Source organism: Monodon monoceros, unplaced genomic scaffold (assembly GCF_005190385.1).
Source record: "Monodon monoceros isolate NGI ecotype Baffin Bay Population unplaced genomic scaffold, NGI_Narwhal_1 Super_Scaffold_21, whole genome shotgun sequence".
In the NCBI taxonomy this organism is placed as follows: Eukaryota; Metazoa; Chordata; class Mammalia; order Artiodactyla; family Monodontidae; genus Monodon; species Monodon monoceros.
Window position 1 is genome coordinate 134,594,122 of NW_021703778.1, and position 20,369 is coordinate 134,614,490.

Genomic DNA, 20,369 nt, shown 5'->3' on the forward strand with positions numbered 1-20,369 from the left:
GTTTTCTTATAGAGTTTTGTAAGTTCTTTATTTGGATACAGGTGAGAAAAAAAATTACACTATTTTCTCCTGATCTGTGGCCTGTCTTTCATTCTCTTGACAGTGTCTTTCAAAGAGCAGAAATTTTAATTTAGATGAAGTCCAATTTGTCTTTTTTTTTTTTTTTTTTGCGGTACGCGGGCCTCTCACTGTTGTGGCCTCTCCCGTTGCAGAGCACAGGCTCCGGACGCGCAGGCTCGGCGGCCATGGCTCATGGGCCCAGCTGCTCCGCAGCATGTGGGATCCTCCCGGACCGGGGCACAAACCCGCGTCCCCTGCATCGGCAGGCGGACTCCCAACCACTGCGCCACCAGGGAAGCCCCGTGCTTTTGGTTTTATATCTAAGAAATATTTACCTAATCCAAGGTTCCAAAGATTTTCTCTGATGTATTTTTCTTGAAGTATTAAAGTGTTAGGTTTTACATTTAGGTCTGTGATCCATTTTGAGTTAATTTTTGTATAAGTTACAATGTGTGAGTTGAAGTTCACTATTGTGTATATGGACATCCAGTTACAGCACCATTTGTTTACACTGAGTTTTAATGATTTATCTATTTGTGTGTCAGAATGTCACTTTTAAAGGCCATTGCTTTCTGAGTTTTGACAAGGGCCCAGGAGTTGCCCTTCTCACTAATAGAAGTGGTCTGTAGGAAAGAGGGCTTAGCATATTCACTTCTCCCTGAATGACTGTTACAGAAAGAATGCACAGTGCATCCATTTCTATGTGGGACCTCCATGGCACTCTGGCCTCAGCCCTGTCATGGTGGACATTCTGTAAGTGCCTTAGATGATGACAGGGTAACCCAGGCCCTGATTTGGAAGGCCATAAAGCTAACAAGGAGAGTGACTGAATGACTGGATTTGGGATCTAGTGAGCCTTGGAGCCCAGAGCAACAAGCTGAAATTCTGCAGAAAAAGTATGGAGCTCTTAGGATTTGGGGCCTAAGCACTGCACAGGATGTGAGAAGCAGAACCTTACAGCATGTAGAAAAGATGCAAAGGTTTTAGTTGATGGCAAACTCAAGCTGGGTCACTGGGGCTTCTCAAAGTGTTCATGAAGTCTGTAGCTGCATCACTAAAGGGCACTGTCACTGTGAAATCAAAGTTGGTGATAACGTTGCTTTGCCCTATTAGCGTCTGATGCACCTGCAGGCTGATGTTCACTCTTTCATGGGAGTGTGGAGAAATTGGAGCATATCTGGAGGAAACCAATCAGAATAGTGAAGGAGGAGAAAACCATGCCCTCTATGAAGCTGCTTGGAGTATCCTGGCTTGTTTGTTAATTTACTCATTCACAAAACCATTTCAGTCCTCTTATGTGCAAGTCAGGGTCCTAAGGGACCGGGGCATAGTGGCTACAACAACGAAGGGGTTCCAGCAATGGTCTCTATAATGGTGTGGAGTTGCCCACCTGTCTAAAAGAGGTCTCAGAAGGTCTTCCTGTAAAAAGTGAGTTTTGAGTTGATTCTCGATAGACAAATAAGAGTTTGACAGGTTAAAAAGAGAAGGATTTTCTAGGTATAAAGATTGCATGCCTCAAATCACTAGGCAATAAGCTTCAGACAGGTAATGTATATTTTTCATCATTTTGACTACATTCTCCATTATGCTGTCTGACCCATAATACATTTTGTTGATCTCTAAGGTTATAAATGAAATAATATGCCTCCCTGAAGAGTCTACAAATAATTTATAGATGCTGAGATATGGGTTGTATGTGTTTGGGATGGTAAGGACACAGCATGTGGGGCTGTGTGCCCTGCTAAGGAGTTTGGCTGTTACAGGAGGGAGAGGACACATAGAAGGATTTCAAGTTAGAAAGTCACATGGTCAGATTTTCATTTTTGAAATGTCAGTGATAGCAGCTGGGGGATTATGAGTCTGGAGATGGAAACCAGCTAGAACGCCCCTGCAAGGGGCAAGGTGAGGCAGGGCAGGAGGAGTGGAGAGGAAGGGGAGGGTTTAAGAGAGGCTCAGAAAGTGGACTTGGTGGGATCTGGTAGGATTATATGCACATAGTGAGGAGCCTGGGCTGCTGGGGAAATGGAGGAGTCATTTGGGGGTACATGATAAGACTTTGGACTCTGGACATGTTGAATTAAAGGGACTTGTCTTAGTGAGACACTGAGATGGAGACTTTCAGAAAAGGTGCATATATAGGTTTGAGAATAAAGTGTGTGCTTGAGACTTAGGAAATGAATGTGACTACACCCTCTCGGAGGTTCTGATATGTTTGTTTTTTCTCCTACTCCTACCCCCAAAGAATCTCAGGTGGGTTTTGAAATCATGAGTCTGAATCTTCCAATGGAAGGAAAAGAGGACTCAGGAGCAGCAGGGTTTAAAGAGAGATTCATGAAGGAGGAAGTGGGCAAGAACATCAGATACTGGCAGACGGGTCAGCTGAGGGGAAGATGGACACATCTTTGGATCTGACCGTGGGATGTGACAAGGGTTACAGGAGCTGTTTCAGTGCCAGAGAGAGGCAGGGGGACAGATTGCGGGAATTGGCCTGGGCGTTAGAAAGTGTAGAGGGGAGGTGATGATTGTCTTTACAAATATGACTTATTCTCTTTGGCTGACAATTTGGATAAGCCTTTTGGGGTGCAAGTGATAGAAAACCCTACTCAAACTGGCTAAAGCAAAAGGAAGTTATGGGCTCAAATAACTGAAAATCCAGAAGAATCAAGCAGGGCTTGATCTAAGGCTTTAAATGACATCAAGACCTGGTCTCTTTCTGTCTCTCAGCTCTCCCTTCTTTATTGACTTCATTCTCCAGCCCAGTGTGGTAGTAAGAATGGTGCCAGACACTCCCAAGTGTATGTCCTTCCAGATTACAGTTCAGCAGGAGTGAGATCGTACTTCTTCCTTGTAGATCCAGGATTCCTGATTGGACCTACTTGGATTTTGTGCCCAAACCTGCACCAGTGATTGAGGGTAGAGAGGAGCAATTACTCAGATGTAGGGCATATGCCAGCTCCAGGCCCGTCATCTTGGCCGAGGGAATTCAGTGCTCAGTTTGGCAAGCCTGGGTCACATGTCCGCTCTGGAACCAGGGGTAGACTCTCAGCTGAGCCATGGACTAATGTGAGGGCAGGGTGGTTCTCCAATCAAGCTGAAGTGCTCTTCCCAGAATCCATAGAGCTAAAGTATGCACTACAGCAGTAGGGGACAAAACTAGGGTCAATGAATGGAAGCTATTGGTCACTGCATTTCTGCTGTTAGAGAAGGATCTTCTCTGGGGTACAGGAATGAAAGACGCCAGCTGTGGTGGTAGTGAGTTGGCTGTCACTGGAGGTGTCTAAGCGGCCACCACCATGTGTAGATGCCAAACCATCAGCACTGTATAGGTGAAGCAGATAACCTCGAGGGCCGCATTTTCAAACTGTTTCTCTGTGATGCACTAAGGAAGACGTTTTACACCAAAACCCAGTATACCATTCTCACGCGTATAAAACTGCAAACAGAATTTTCATGGCGTGGTACTTTTCCTTACTATTTGGCGTGTTCATATTTTCTGTTCCACTTTATTCTAGTTAAAAATCCCTGTTGTGTGCAACCCACTACCTGGTTTTCATGTCTCACTAGTGAGTCTCGACCTGCAGTTGGTAAAACCCTGTTCTAAGGTCAGAGGTCTTAGATGGGCTAGGCTTACAGATGGCGTTTGAGCCTGGCTTTTCCACCGTGATGGTGACTTGGGTCAAAAACGAGGCTCGAACCTGTTGCACTGTGAGAGCTCCTGATGCTGAGTGCTGGAGTCTCCTGCTGTCTGTCAGAGCAGCTCCTGCCCATGTGGTGGCGTAGCCTTCTTTGTTTTGCGGGCCCTCGGGCAGTGTTGGAGGGAGTTTCCAGGCTGGATCTCGGAGGTGGCCTGGCAGTTGGGAGGCTGGCAGCAGCTCCTTCTGTGCCAGCAGCAGTTGATGTTGTGAGGTCGAACGTGTGTGCCTGTATGTGGCTCTGCCAGGCTTTTGTATTGAAGATGAGGGAGTGGCTTTTAAAAAGAAAATATTTTTGACTTGAAACAAGTCGAGGCAGAGAGTGGAGACAGTTAGAGACTGACATCCTGTTTAGTCATCTCTCCAGAGAGCTCTATTTTCAGAACCGTTCTATAAAGGTTCACAAGCGGTGTTGATAGTTAAGGGGCTATTGTTAAGTTAGTAGTCGTGATGCGAGAAGCTGATTTGAGCACTGGAGTGAGTTATGGTGTGGTAACCGCACTGGTAACAGACTGAACGCAGAAAAAGGCAGCAGGGTTTATAGGAATTGGCTGTTATATAGATGAAGCCCTCCCAGTCAGTATAAAACAGGCATCTTTTATTTCGAAAAAGCATAAACAGGGGGTAGTACTTAAAAACAGGTGGTGGTGAGCTCTAGGGTAAGGTCAGTGCATTTCTTTTCTTCGGTATTGGTCACCTATAGATACAATACAAACAGTAAATAGTACTGTTAAGGCTCTTTGAGATTGTCTGACAGAAGCCACGTCGGAAATGCTGAATAATGACGTCATGGACTTGGAGATGGGAGCAGTGAAACTGGGCATGGTTAAGGACCTTGCCCAGAGTGCAGAGCTGCTGCGGCAGTCAGACTGGAGTCCGTGTCCTGGTCTAGTTTGGACACTGTACCATGTGATTCTACCCAAAAGACCATCCATATCTATACTCAGCTTCTCTGAACCTCCCTCTCTTAGACAAAAGGTCAAAGGCAGAGCTGAAGCGATAGGCTAAACCTGACAAGATTTTATTTAAGGACAATTGTAAATTTATGTATCGGAGCCCCAAAGAACCTCAGAATCCATGGCTTAGAGGTGTTCATGGGTAGTTCAAGGTTAGCATGAAGAGGGCAGAGCCTGCCTACCTGGGCCAGTGTGGTCAGAGCAGATACGGAGGGTACTGCCCCATCCTGGGGCCATGCTGTGTGAAGGTCTTTGGGAGACGGGAGTGTGTGCAGAGGACAGGCTCTAGTGAGAAGACGTACAGCTGCCTCGTTGGCAGAACGTCTGTCTTGTTTTCTCAGCTCGTAGATAAGAACTTGAAGGAACATTGATGTTCCCATGAACAGTCAAGAGTAGTGAATGCACAGCCTCCCCTGGTGCTCCCTGAAGATGAACTGCACTCAGGTGGAGATGGTGTAGACAGAGACAGCACTCTTCTATTCAAACTCTTTACTTCCTCAAACTAAAGGTACGCAGTTGACCATGGCACATTGGTTCATTGCCTTTATGTTGCCATTATTTCTCAACTTCATACACTTGTCACGTAGTTTAGTAAAATATTCTTACAAATGGTGCACATCAGTTAGGGGTGTCTCAAAAATAGTGACCACGTGTATGGTTGCTCATCAGTATCACAGAGAGCCAAAATGGAAGAGGAAAACATTTGAGAGAGGGAAAACATTGCACGGTTTCGTTTAGATCTGCTTTTCATCCGTTACAGTTTCTTGTGCTGTCACTTGTTTCCTGCCCCTCTACTGTTCAATGAAAAACATAGATCTGATTTATGTGCATTGAGGCGTCTCTGTCAAGAATTATTTGAGGCCCACAAAAACAATACTTCAAAATTAGCATATAACGTACAATTTTTTTCTCTCTTTCTAGGTGGATCTGGAGCCAGAAGGGAAAGTATTTGTTGTAATAACCCTAACAGGAAGTTTCACTGAAGGTAAGAATGAATTTGGGGTGGTTTCAGGTATTTGTGTACTCTTAGTTCATACTCAGTAGGAATTTATATCACGGAGCATGTAAAAAGAGCATTTCGTAAAAGACGCTTTAAAAATTGACTGTATAAACCAGGTTGCTTGGTATTTTGTTGTCTAATGGTCTACTGGTTTGGGTTGCCAGATTAAATATATTTGCTAACTCTGGCAATCTTGTGTTTTGTTTAACATACTCACTGAGTTTTTGTTTTTATTCATCATCTTAGTTCTTAGTTCAAGAGGTTCTTGCCTCTTTTGGTTCGTGTCTGTTAAACTGTATTTTAGATTTTTGGCTTTGGACTAACCTTTTAGTCTGCCCTAGGAGTGTATTAAAAATTTAAGGATTGTGTTCTCTTCCTTATAATCTTTATCTCATTCTGTCCTTTAAGGTATCCTGTTCCTCTTCCCCTTGCGCTACCTCCATCTCCCATTCCCCATATTTAAAAAATCGAGGTAAAATTTATATACAGAGAAATGAATAGATCAGAAGTGAAGAGTTTGGTTTTGACAGATGCATACAACTGTGTAACTAGTGCTCCAATCCAAGACATAGAACATTTTCATCCCTCTGAAAGTTCCCTGTGTCCTCTCCCAGTTAATCCCCTGCTGCCAGAGGCAGTGAATGCAATGTTTTGCTTTGTTTCTTCACTATAGGTTAATTTTGTCTCTTCTGGAAGTTCATATAAATGGAACTACATAGCATGTTCTCTTTTGTGTCTGATTTCTTTTGCTCAGCATAATTTCTCTGAGACCCATTCATGTCATTGTGTATATTAGTATTCTGTTCCTTCTTACTGCTGGGTATTCTATTACATAAATGTAGCACAATTTTGTTTGCTTATTCTCATCTTGATGGACATTTTGGAGTTTTTCCTGTTTGGGGTTATTATAAAGAATGCTTCCATAAACATTCTTGTACATAAATTACACTTTGATTTTTCTTGGGTAAATACCTAGCAGTGGAATTGCTGGATAATAGAGTAGACACATGTTTAACTTTATAAGAAACTTTCAAATGGTTTTCCAAAGTGGTTGTATTCTTATATTCCCACCAGCAATGTATGAGAGTTCCAGTTACTCTGTATCCTCCCCAACACTTGGTATGGTCATTCTCTTTAATTTTAGACATGCTGGTGGCTATGAAATGATATCTTGTAGTTTTAAGTTGCATATCAAATTCCCTCTAATTTCTGTCTCTTTTCTGGTGGCCCTCCAGTGTTTCCAATTAATTGTTTTAGAATGTATTTCTAAATATCTTAATTGTTTTTGGTGGGAACATTAGTCCATTACAAGCTACTCCACTGTTACTAAAATCCTTGCAAAGATCTGTAAACGTGTGGCTTCATGGTTTGTCTGTTTGGTGTTGGCATTTTGCAAATTGAAGACACTTTTGAGAAGTGGTTTTCTCTCGTCTCAGCCAACCCTTCTCATTCATGTGGGCAAATTGTCTTAATGTTAACATTTTTCAAGTTGTTGTCTCAATTGTTGCATCTTACCTTTTGAAATTAGCAGAAACTTGGGATACTTGAACATGAAAAAACTGTCCAGATTACAGTTTGGGGGTCTTCTGCCTGCTCACAGTTCTTTTGGTTTGGCTTGGTTATCTTGAACATACAGGATTTGTGGGAAAAAGGAGTCTGCTCATAACTCAGTCAAATAAAATATAATGTAATATTACAGAACATTGCTGATAGAACATTCTTACAGCACACGGAACATGGGTACAGCCATGGTATAGACAAGCCCAGCAGTGAGAATAGAGGTGTGAATGAGGAGTGAGTGAGATTCTGAATGTGCTGAACTACGTTTTTGCACTGAGTGACAAGGGACCAGTGGAGTAAGGCCATGCCTGTTAGACCAGGTCTGATGGTGCCATTGTTGTTACATGACATCTTTTTTTTAGAGTTACACCAGCTCTCTAGGACTAAATTTTATTAAGTTTTTACCTTCCTTAATTTTACACTAGAAACATCAGAACAGTGGTTCTGGAATACTCCTCAGTATTCTCATAGTATTGGGTTGGCCAAAAAGTTTGTTCGGGTTTTCTGTGTTACAAAGGAACTTTTTGGCCAACGCAATATTAATTTATTAGTTATAGTGATAAGAAGAAAGGAATGTCAAGTGTTATTTGGGGTGAGTTCTTACCAGGTCATTGCAATTATATTCCTTTCGGAGGTGACCCTGCGTAAAATGTTGAGGCAGGCCGAGTTCATCTTTGGTAATTCCACCTCCCCTCTAAGTCCTTCCTGTTCTCTGCCTTCCACTGTCTCTTACTCCAGTAAGATGCCCAGTGACCTCCTCTCTCCAGGAACACTTGCTAATAAGGAAGACAGTGAATTCATGGACTAATTCACACTAAAATGATAGTGATCGCTATCTTAGCACTCTACCCCTCTTAGGTGTGCCTGTGTAGTTTAAAAGATGCTGAAAGAGCTGTTTTATCCATGAGAAATAGATTTTTTTAATGTTGAAATTTCAGGATCTATGGCATCACGGTGTGGGCTGTATTTTAGAAGCTCAGGTCTGTTCTCTTTGTCTGTGGGAGCCTTGCCTTGTCAGTTTGGCTCCTAGGCCGGGGCTCAGCTTGAGCTCGCACGTTGCTGCTGCCTTAGGGCACAGCTTCCTTGTCACATGCAGACAACGTGATGGCTGCCTCTGTGTGTGTTACACAAGGAGGGAATGAAGCTTCCCAGCCCACACACACCTGCCTCAGCTATGGCAGCACCTGGACCTGGCACTGTGAGAATGTCCCTGGCTTGGCCTCTCACCTGTCAGCCACCCTAGATCATCCCTGGCCATAAAGCGACAGGTTAGACTGATAGAATATTTGGAGCTCCAGTTTCCATCTAGGATGCTGAAGGGTTTTACATAAAGAAGCAGGATGAGGTCAGGCTTGCCTGGTGTGGCTCAGGCTGTGAAGGGGGCATTGGCCTGGGATCCCAGAGGGATTGTCGAAGCTTAAGAAATGTTGGTAGATGAAAGAATGAAATAATGCCACATGCAGCAACATGGATGGACCTAGAGATTATCAGGCTAAGTGAAGTAAGTGAGAGAAAGATAAATATCATATGATATCACTTGTATGTGGAATCTGAAAAAATGATACAAATGAACTTATTTACAAAACAGAAACAGATTCACAGATTTAGAAAACAAGTTTATGGTTACCAAAGGGGAAAGGTTGGGAGGGGCATAAATTAGGAGGTTGGGATTAACATATACACACCACTACATATAAAATAGATAAAAAGGACCTACTGTATTGCACAGGGAACTCTACTCAATATTCTGTAATAACCTATATGTGAAAAGAATCTGAAAAAGAATGGATATATGTATGACTGAATCACTTTGCTGTACAGCAGAAACTAACACAACATTGTAAATCAACTATACTCCAATATAAAGTAAAAGTTAAATTAAAAAAAAAAAGAAGTGTTGGTTGAGCCTCGGCATGCATCTGATCTATCTCATAGGGTTATTTTGAAGGTCAGGTGGTAGAATGCGTAGGGAAATGCTTTGCAAACTGTAGAGTGCTCTGTGAAGGTACACTAGTGGGTTCTTATCTCTGTGTTCCTGTTGTCACAGCAGCAGGAGTCCTGTCATTCTCCCCACCCCTGCCTGGGACCCCAAGTATACTCAGCAGGTGTGTTTTATTTCGACACTGCATTTATTTTATACTAGAAGCTTCAAGAATTTAGTGGACAGTTTCTAATATGATGTTGGCTTATTGCCATGGCTGTTTCCCTTTCATGGCCTCCTGTAGGGGTTCTGCCATTAGCCCAGATGCTATAATCCCAAAGCTCTCCTTTAAAAAGCAGTTGCTTAAATGGAGCTGTGGTCTGTGATATACAGGACTGGCATTAGGAGCTACTGACTACTCCTTATTTCATCCTGTCTCATCTTTTCATCTTTCATTAATTGTGCTGAATTAGTAGCTAAGGCAAAGACGTTTTTATTAAATATAAGACGTGACTGAGAAATGACATGAGAAATGCCTGCTGGGTACAGACCTGTGATCTCATCACAGATGCTGGGGAGATAAAGATGAACAAGACACGGACACTTGAAGGAGCTCATAGGAGGCAGGCAGATGCAGCCCATGTTTGCAGTGCAGGGGCCCAGGTCCCAGCATAGGAATAAGTCCAAGGCATGTTGTTGGCTGGCAGGAATATGTGATTGGATCAGCCAGGAGATTTTAGAAGAAGTTTCGGGGGGGGGCGGGGGGGGCGGGCGATGTTTAAAGCAAGTTGGAATGATCCTTAGAAATGTCCCAGGCCAGGGAAGATGGTTCAAGAGGGGATGACAGTTTGTTCACAGGCATAGGGGTGAGAGAACAGTGACGGGTTCCAGAGACTGAAAGTAGCGAGAGGGGTGCCGAAGGTGAGGGAGTGCAGTGGGAGGTGTAGCAGAGACTTGGGAGGGCCTCATGCGTAGGTTTGCCCGGGAAAGTCTGAGTTTGTCTGCTATACCACTGTAACTACTAACAGTGTCACCTTTCACTCTCAGAAGGGTCCCAGGCTAGAGGATAAATTGCATGGTCACACACTACTTCTAGGCTAGTAGACATGATGGGGTGCCAGTGAAGGGTTTTAAGGAATGAGAAACAAAATCTGACTTGGTAGCTGTGGGTACAAGGGGCTTGGGGCTGGGGGCTGTTCAGATCATAAGAGGAGACAGGGGTGTAGACAGCCCGTAAGAGACAATTAAAGCTGTCTGAGGGAGAGGTTACTAGAGCCCAAGTTCAGTTGGAATCTGCAGGATGGATGGAGAGGAGGGGACAGCTATGAGAAATATATAGATCTCGAAACCAACAGGAATTGGCAGTTCATAGGGTGTCAGGGATGAATAGGGATGAGACCCAGATGATGCTCAGAGGGGTGTGGAATCATTCACCAGAGCAGAAACATAGGAATGGAATGTGATGAATTCAGCTTTGAATGGGTGGAGTTTGAGAAGCTTGTGGGAAACCCAAGTGGAGATGTTTAGGAAGAACTAGCAATAGGAGTCTTGAGTTTGGCAAGACATTGAGGCCTGAGATGTAGCTCTGGGTGCCAGTGGGAGACAGGCACAAGGATGAAGGGACCCAGTAAGAAGATTTAGAGAGAAAGCCAAGGTTGACTAAGAGCAGAACTCTGTGGAACACCAGTAATTAAGGACCTGGATCACAGATTATAATTTGTCAAACTCAAACTCTGCTGAAGGTTTACTTAATGAACACCCATTTTGTTAATATACTCGTTCAATAATATTTGAGTGCTTACTGCATGCCAGGGACTGTTTCGCCAGGTGGTAGAAATTGGCATCAAAATGGTGATAATGAAGTCTGGAGAAAGGACAGAACATAAAAGTCTTTCTGAAAAGTCATACTTGAATTGGTGTTAACAGTAGTAGTTTCACAATTTGATGATAAAGTATGCTGTGTATAGGTTTATGTTTAATGCTGAGGTAAGAAGATGAGCCTGCTTAAAAACCTACAGTGAGGGCTCTTCATTAAACTGGGATGGAGCAAGAAAACGCTTCGTGGAAGTCTGTCACGGAGCTGAAGGCATAACATTATCAACAGGGTCAAAAACCCATCACCATTGTTCATCTTAAGAAAGGTGTTGGGCTTCCCTGGTGGCGCAGTGGTTGAGAGTCCGCCTGCCGATGCAGGGGGCATGGGTTCGTGCCCTGGTCCGGGAAGATCCCACATGCTGTGGAGTGGCTGGGCCCGTGAGCCATGGCCACTGGGCCTGTGCGTCCGGAGCCTGTGCTCCGCGACGGGAGAGGCCACAACAGTGAGAGGCCCGCGTACCGCAAAAAAAAAAAAAAAAAAGAAAGGTGTTATCACTCTTGATCAGATACCAGATTCCCCTCAGCACTGCTGTCAAGGCACAGTTGAAGTGATTTATTCTTTTGAAAGGGCTGTCTCATGTCCCTCTTTATTTCATTCTGGCTAAGCCTTTCTGGAGCTAACAACTGGATTGGTCACGTAATCAAGCTGAAATTTATTAAGGTGATGAAATAGACCTGGATTTTTAATGCAACCTCTAGATGCTGTCACTGTGGCCCTGTTCAATTGTCACTATTTTGGACTAGTTCTTACCTGGAAGAGTGGAGTGGCAAAAAAAAAAAAAAAAAAAAAAAACAGATGAAGTACTGATGAAAATGCATCAAACTAACCTCATAACTGTTATAATTGGAAGAGAAGCAACACAAAGAAGTTAAGTTAAAGTAGTGATGTGCCCTCATGTGAGAACAAATCAAAAAAGATGTTGCTGCATTGTAATGCTATTAAGAAATACAGTCTAAGATTTGAAGATGATAATGTAGTTTGCATAAGTGAAGTCTGCCTGGATTCAGGGTACGTCATACTTCAGTGATTGGCCCACAGAGCAAGTACCAGACAATGTGTGTTTCCTCATGGGAGCACACCACCCCATCTGTGGGGTAGTCTTGTTAAAATCCAGCCCAAATCTGGTCAGTCTTCCACATCTAACCACCATTGTAGACGAAATACAGTGGATAGGGGCACATTTTAAATGACACCAGGAGATGCAATCAGCAAAACCCAAACTGTGGAAAAATTTGATAGGACAAGAGACTTGGTTCCTTTGACCAAAAATTGGAAGAAAAAAAAAGAGAAGGAAGGAAAATCAAAATAACAGAAGAGAAACATATTAACCAGTTTCAACATATAGAACATGTCAAACACAGATTGCAAAACAATAACTCCCAGGACACAGCTGGGAAAATGGGAACAGTAACTGTATACATGATGATATTAAGGAATTATTAACCTGATTTAGCAGTGATTGTGGCATTTTGGTTGTTTAAAATAGAGCGTCTTGGGCTTCCCTGGTGGCGCAGTGGTTGAGAGTCCGCCTGCCGATGCAGGGGACATGGGTTCATGCCCCGGTCCGGGAGGATCCCACATGCTGTGGAGCGGCTGGGCCTGTGGGCCATGGCCACTGAGCCTGCGCGTCCGGAGCCTGTGCTCCACAACGGGAGAGGCCACAACAGTGAGAGGCCTGCGTACTGCAAAAAAAAAAAAAAAAAAAAAAAAAATAGAGCATCTATTAGAGATACATATTGAAATGTTTACTGATGAAATGATAGCTGAGATTTACTTCAGAATATTCCAGAGGTGGGAGGAGGGGAGATAGGGTACAGATAAAACCAGATTAGCCACAAGCTGGCTGTTGAAGCTGGGTGATGGTTACATGTAGGTTTATTATAAGTTTCTGTCTACTTTTGCATGTGTTTGAGATTCTCTTTAATAAGAAGTTAAAATTACACATTAAAAAAATCTATTTTCTAAACAAAAAACAGAATCTGGGTTGCCTCTGCAACATCCAAATGATGCTTTAACTTTGAACACATGCTACCTATTCTCATTTATAAATTAAAGCTGGTGTTTTTTGTTTGTATATATTTTATCCTTAATTCCCAATTTTTATGTATTACAAAGAGGTGAGTTAAAAAATTTAAATGACTAAAGTATTTCAGAAATATTTTAAAGGTTCTAAATAAATACTAAGCTGTGAGTCAAAAACTGCAGGTAGGAAGAGATGAGTAAGATAATTCCCTTCGTTCTGTTGTAAAGTTCTCACTCATAATGAATGACAAGTGAATCATCTCCTATTAACTATTACATAACATTTTGCCCTTAGAAAGTTTAATTTTAAGATAGTTTCCTAAAAGAATAAAGTAAATCAAAAGAATTAATGGTAGAAGTATCTTTATGAAGATAGTAAGATGAAAGTCCTTTGTGGACATGTTTCTTCCCCAGAGTTCCCAAAGCAAACTTGCAAGTATTCTGCACCAGTTTAGGAGGAAAAAGTAACTTCTTAAAAGACAAACAAAAATGCCACCTGACAGAGCACCTGTCATTTGTGGATTTGAAGCTCGTTGAGAAAACTTTGCTAAAACTTTGAATCGCCCCCTTCTTTCAGGCTCTTATTATGTTACTTGGAACTAATAACACATTTCCCCCTGGGAAGAATATAGAAAGTGCTTGAATTTTGGTATCTGCTTATTCTTTCTACTAAGGCAGTGCATTATAATGTAGAGTAAGATTATGATCTTTTTGAACCATTTTCACTCAAATTTCCTGTGTCATACCACTGGTTTACACATAATTATGTTCTCTGCTAAATCATCGTGGCCACATGTACCAAGGCAGATGAAACATGTTAACTGCTTGAAGGCTGCAACCCCCAGTTTCTCACTGTATCTGACACTCTCAATGTGTGTCATTTTTAAAGGGGAAAATGTTATCTCTGATGACAGTTGTTTTTTAGTATTCCTTTCTCATGTTTCAAGCCTGGTGACAGCTTGTTGATATACTTTTTCTTAATTTAGATTTTTTTTTAATTTTTAAATTTTATTTATTTTTGGCTGCATTGGGTCTTTGTTGCTGCACGCAGGCTTTCTCTAGGCACGGCGAGCGAGGGCCACTCTTCCTTGCGGCACGCGGGCTTCTCATTGCGGTGGCTTCTCTTGTTGCGGAGCACAGGCTCTAGGCATGAGGGCTCCGTAGTTGTGGCTCGCGGGCTCTAGAGTACAGGCTCAGTAGTTGTGGCACACAGTCTTTGCTCCGCGGCATGTGGGATCTTCCTGGACCAGGGATCAAACCCATGTCCCCTGCATTGGCAGGCGGATTCTTAACCACTGCACCACCAGGGAAGCCCCTAGATTTTTTTTTTTTTTAATGTATTCTTTCTATACATTCATCCTGAGGGATGAGTGACTACTTCCGTTCTCCTGCTGGTCCAAGCAGTTATGTGGCTCCCACTGGAAATGACTGCCAGGTTGGAGACAGGGTAGGAGAGAAAGAAAGATATTGAGGGAATGGGGAACTGGAAAAAGAAGAAATGATCTTTTTAGAGGATTGAGACTAATTGTCCCATGTCATAGTTGACCTGCTCCTCCTTTCCATGACAGCGGGCTCATTTATTGAACTCCTTCTGAGGACCAGACACTGTGGTAGGCCTGTAATTGAGCAAGTAGCAATAGCAGCCCTTGTTTTATTTTCTTCTGGTAGCAGGATAGCTTCGTACCCTCGTAACTGATGCCTTCTGTATGTTTCCTGTATGTTATTTCATTTGCTCGTCACAACAGACTTCTGAGGCTGATGTGATCCTCAGTATGCAAGCTCAGGGACACTGATTTGCTGTGGTCTCCTGAATAATGAGTGCCAGAGCCCAGACACAAGCTCAGACTGGGAGGCTGAGGTCCAAGAGCTTTCTAGGCCATCTAGCTATCTGGGAGGTGTTTCCATGTTTTATCTTGATTCTACCTTGGGAAAAAAAGACTGTCCTTTAGGTGGTATAATCCCACCCTCCTCAGAGTTTTGTCATCTCTTGGGATAATGTCTTTTTTGCAAGGCTTTCCTTGGATTCCTCCTTCTTAAACCTAAAGATTGACATTGACCTAGGAAAGGTTCCACCTTCTCAAATACAAGGTATGGATCAGAGAGCTCTGAGAAGGCTGAGCTTAAGATTTGCTGAGTTTGACCGCCATCATCCGTAGTTTCTCTGAATGCAGGCATTAAACTAGAACCCGGAAGAAATTCAAAGTCAAATAAACGAGTTCAGCTGAGGATATGATAGCTATATTTGCCTAGTTATACCTCAACCATCATTAGCTTCATCCTGACTACTTCTCTTACTTGCATTGACTATTGATGATAAACTTTTAAGTGGTGTTTTTGTTCAGAATTCTTCATTTGGTTCTCAAAATGTGGTCCTGCAGATCTCTGGGGGTTCCAGAGACGTTTTCAAGAGGTCTGTAGTTCAAAACTATTTTCCGTATAATACTAAGATGTTCTGTCTTTTTTTTTTTAATGTGTTGACGTGTGCACCAGTGGTGCAAAAGAAGTAGTGGGTAAAACTGCTGGTGCCTTAGAATGAATCAAGCCACCAAAGTGTACAGTTGTCAGTGTAGCCAGTGTATTCTTCCTCCCTGCAATTGTGTGGCAATGGCAGAGAGGAAGAGTTTCACGTAAGAATATCTTTGGTGAAGCGCTAAACATGATTACTGTTCTTAAGCTCATCCCTTGACTATATATCTTTATAATATTCTGTGTGACAAAATGGGAAATATGCACAAGACACTTCTGCTACATACTGCAATACTACCGTGTCTCAGGAAGAACACTTGTATGATTGAGCTAGCCACTTTTTTTTCCCCATGGGGCACCATATTTACTTGGAAGAATGATGGACAAACTATAGTTATGGAGACTTGGGATTTTATCAGGTATTTTCTTAAAAATGAGTGAAATGAGCTTGTTACTTCAAGGCAAGCAACTGTGAGTATGATGCCAGTGATAAAATTGGATCCTGCAAGCCATAGGTAGAATTTTGGAAAATTTATATCCACCATATGAGCTTGTCAGCTTGCAATACTTAAAAAAGACTTTTCACATGAGTTTGTTGTTGATGTTAGCAACTGTGATTTTTAATATTGTAAAATAGGTCAACATTTGGAAGAGGATCTGCATAACTCAGTAAACCCATGTTTTCAAAATGACCAGTACAAAATGTTACAAAACCATGCATGGGTCAAGGATCCATTGAAAGCTGAAGATAGACTAATCGATTTAATACAACAGTATAAAAAGTTCATTGATTGTTTTTAGATTCTACATTGCAGCTAACCTTTAAGAAGCTACCACTTGTCAAGTTTTGATGTAGAATCAAAGAAGTACCTGAAACTATTAAAACACTCTCTTTTCCACTAATTTCCATGTGAGGCTGGATTTTGTTCACATATTTCATCTAAAACAATGTTTCAGCAGATTGAATACAGAAGCAGATCTAAGAACCCAGCTGGCCTCTAAGTCACACATCAAAGAGATTTGCAGAATTGTAAAACAATGCCACTCTTCTCACTTAACATTTTTTTGCTTTAGAAAATAGAGTTATCTTTCATAAAAATATTATTTTTGTTAACATGCAATGGACTTGTTTTAAATGAATAAATATTTTTAAAAGTCTCAATTTTAATTTCTAATATGGCAAATATTGGTAGAGAGAACCCACAGAAACCAAAACTGAGTCCTTGATTTTTAAGACTATAAAAGGGTCCGGAGACCAAATTATTTTTAGAATTTCTAGGTTATTTTTCCCCTTTATCTTTCTTTCGGAAGTCCAGAACTTTTCATTTTAGTGAGAATTTAAAGAGAAGGAACTGACAGACATTTGTGTACATTCTATTGGCGACTGATGTTAGGTGATAAACACGACAGAATAATTCAATCATTTTTTGAAACTGTAACCCTTTTTCTCTAATTATTTTGACTGTGCAATGTACTTTTTCAGCCGGTTTTTGTTATAAGCCTTTTCTCATAAAAATAGGGAGGTCAGGAAATGACGCCCAAACAACCCAAAAGCGTATGGTGGTTTCTAACTTTAGAGGTGCCTGTTATGGGTAGCTTGATGCTAAACCTTTGCTTGATTTGAGCGGAACAAGGCAGTCGCAATACTTCTGAGCAAGTGATCAGAGCTGTAAGCACTAAAAGCTGAACTGCAAAAATAGCTCAGAAGTCTATGGACGGAAGCATCAGCAGATTCACCTTATGTGACACTCACTTATTAACCAGCATGTTCCTCTAAAATCAAGGTTCTTGCAAAACAGAGTGGTATCTTCATTTTCTCAAGCTTCATATTTTTTTAGTTGAAATTATACTCATGCAGTGTTCTCTCAGTGGATCTGAGATTTGGGAAAAACAAATGATTTAATTATCTGATAGAAAAATTAATTGCTCCAGAGTCTGGTTTCATTATGCTTCAGTCTCATTTCCAGCAACCTCAGAGCTCTCTGCTCTTTTTGTTTCAAACGTACAAGGCAGCAGAGGTTCTGTTTGCCAGGCCAGTAACATTGACATCCCTTTTATTAGGTTTTCCCCAGTGACGCCTGTGTCAGTGGGTAGGTAAAGAGGCAGGAAGACCTGTTTCTTTCCTTCCCCCCTGAAACTTGTCTTCAGCATTAAGATTTCAGCATTAAGATCTTAATCTGGTGTCTGAAGTTTCTGTTCAGCAGTAGCTGACTTCCAGCATGAGCTTGAGAGTGGGCGAGGGGGGCCTTAGTGATCTAGGGTTGAAGACACATTCTTTGTGTACGTCAGAGATTGCCTTCGATTTTCTAAGTGCAACTTAGTTCTAACATTGTTTTGGAGAAAGTCAGTTGCTATCTCTGTGAATTTACTTGGTTACAGAATATACTGGGTTGAGCGCTACTTCTAAATTATCACCGCTTGGATCCAGTGGATCAAGGGAACTCTCTCTGGACACACACAGAGTATTTGTGTATAACATTGTGTGATATATATATGCATGCCTGTGTGTAGGCAAGTGTTTAATAGTGACACTGAGTTTATTATAGTAGAACCCAAAAAGTGTGTAGGTGGAGACGCAAACAATTAGACAAATTAACATTGTATGCCAAGTGGTAAGTGCTATGGAGAAAATAGAGTAGAGCAAGGGGACAGAGATGAAGACTGTGTGCAGTTCTGTTCAAATCAGGTTGGTATTTGAGCTGCAGATCTGAAGGAAGGGAGGGACCATGAGGTTGTGTTGGGGGAAGAGGGGACAGGAAATACAAAGACCCTAAGGCAGGGGCGTGGTAGGTCAGTGAGAGCTGTAGGGAGGGGATCGTGGCTGAGCCTTGGGATCCAGGGGAGGTACCAGCATCATTTTGACACAAGGTGTATACCCTGTTAATGTCACTTCCCTTTTCAGGAACATACCTTTGTTAATTAAGTGAAGTTGAAGTTCACCTGTATTTGATGCTGGCTTGCCATTTGGCTCATTGAACATAATATTCCCCCTTTAGCTAGGGGCTTGAAGAGCACCATATTTACAGCCACTTATAATGATTTAATGTAAGTTGCTAAAGCAGAAACTTTTAAATTTATCATGAAGACTTTCCCAAGTTCTGTGCATTCCATCAGGGTTTCTTATTGTTCTAAGCTACATTAGGATCCACTACACAGCTTAATAAGCATTAAAAGTTCAAATGTACTATCTGGGGATATATAACAAGTCCATGCACTGCTAAATATAATTAGCTATAATTCAATTCTAGTTACAGGTTGTTAAGAAATTACTCTTATTTGTGAGCCTCACCCATCTAAAACACAGTAAATTTAGGTTCAGCTAGTCTTCTGTCTGTGAACATGGTGGGAACTATCTATCATTTGTTAAGTTTTAATAAATGTTAGTGACACATCTACTAAACATCTGGAAAAGTAAATAGGTTGAAGGTCAGTCTGGGTACATAGGGGTCTTAGTGTGTACCTTTTGGAAGGTTAATTCTTACTGCATTTTGACGATACTTTTTTCGTGTAAATGAGGACACTTCCATTACCTGAGTCCTTAGATTGGGAATTACCAAGTACTGAAAATGGGGCCTTCAAAAAGTATGAAATGTCAAGAGAGGATCTGTATTCTAGATCAGTGGAATCACTTGAGAATTTTGAAAAATACAGATTTTCAGGCCCCAGACTGAGTCAGAATCTCTGGGGAAGAGGCCAGGGAAACAGATTCCTAATAAGCACTTAGGCTGGTTCTAATAGTTGGCCATGTTTGGATGCCCCTGTTGTACCTTAAATCATATCTAATTTGATTATTGGAACATTCTGGTGATTGGGAGGTTTGCTAGTTGAAAAAAAAATGTAGAAAAAAACCTGCATAGCAGAGTGTATTACTTTGATGCATAGTCTTTTAAGAGTTGACAGAACTCCAAGTTCATTTTTTTTAAACAGCCTTTAAAATGCTGTGATGTAAAATGGTCGGACTATAGTTTTTTCACTTTTAGGAGGAGAAAATGAGACTCAGAGGCAAAGGGCCTTGCTACTGTCTACACTCGGTGCTAATGCTGAGACTCAGGTCAGGATTGAACATAGTAAAATCAGGTTGGGAATGTTGGCTTTGAGACAGGTTCTAGATGTTTCCCCTTCTCTTCAAGTAACTGGGGTCAGGAAAAGGCAATTTAAAGTGATTCCAGTTACAATAGGAGCCAAGATTTAAAAAATAGTATAAATGTTTTAAAAGATTTGATTGGTGCTCTGTCTTTAAAAATGATGACAAAAATTGTGAAAGTTTCTTTCATCTCTTATTAATCAGTGTTTGGGTTACAACGGCACCTGTATGCTAATTTTTAGAACCAAGAACAGATCAAATAACTCAGCGTGTACTTTTCTGACTGATCTGAAGTCTTGATATCTTTCATTTTATGCTGACTTTCTCAGCACTATCATGAGGAGGGTTATTTTTGCAAAAATATTTGAAGATGTGATCAAGTTTTCCAAAGGCTGGGCATGGCTCCATCAGTGTTGATCTCTTGTTCCTTGGTGGTGGACCTGACACCTGGATTTACTTTGTCAGGGCCTTAGCTGTGATTGGAGCAGCTTGTCAATCAATTTCAAGACCTGCATCAGCTACAAGGTCTCACTTTGACCCTGCACCTGACTTTAATTGTGTAAGTTGTATTGTGGAGTATAGCTGATACTCAGAAAATGAGAACAGCAGCCATTCACATGGTAAGAATAGGATAGTTTTAAGCAGGTAGGAATGTCAGAGAAGGGACTAGTTTAAAAGTGGTCAGTCTGTTCCTTGATGACGATTTTTATGCTTTGAGCATTTAGTTTAGCT

The 20,369-nt window shown here is 41.7% G+C and overlaps 1 protein-coding gene across 1 annotated transcript in view; it reads left to right on the top strand.

The window, feature by feature from the left end:
- Window positions 1–20,369, top strand: part of PRKCH (protein kinase C eta) — a 222,626-nt gene that overhangs the window by 65,447 nt on the left and 136,810 nt on the right. The window contains exon 2 of the mRNA XM_029237243.1: window positions 5,630–5,693. Coding sequence (XP_029093076.1) covers window positions 5,630–5,693 — 64 coding nt within the window. The remainder of the gene's footprint in view (window positions 1–5,629; window positions 5,694–20,369) is intronic.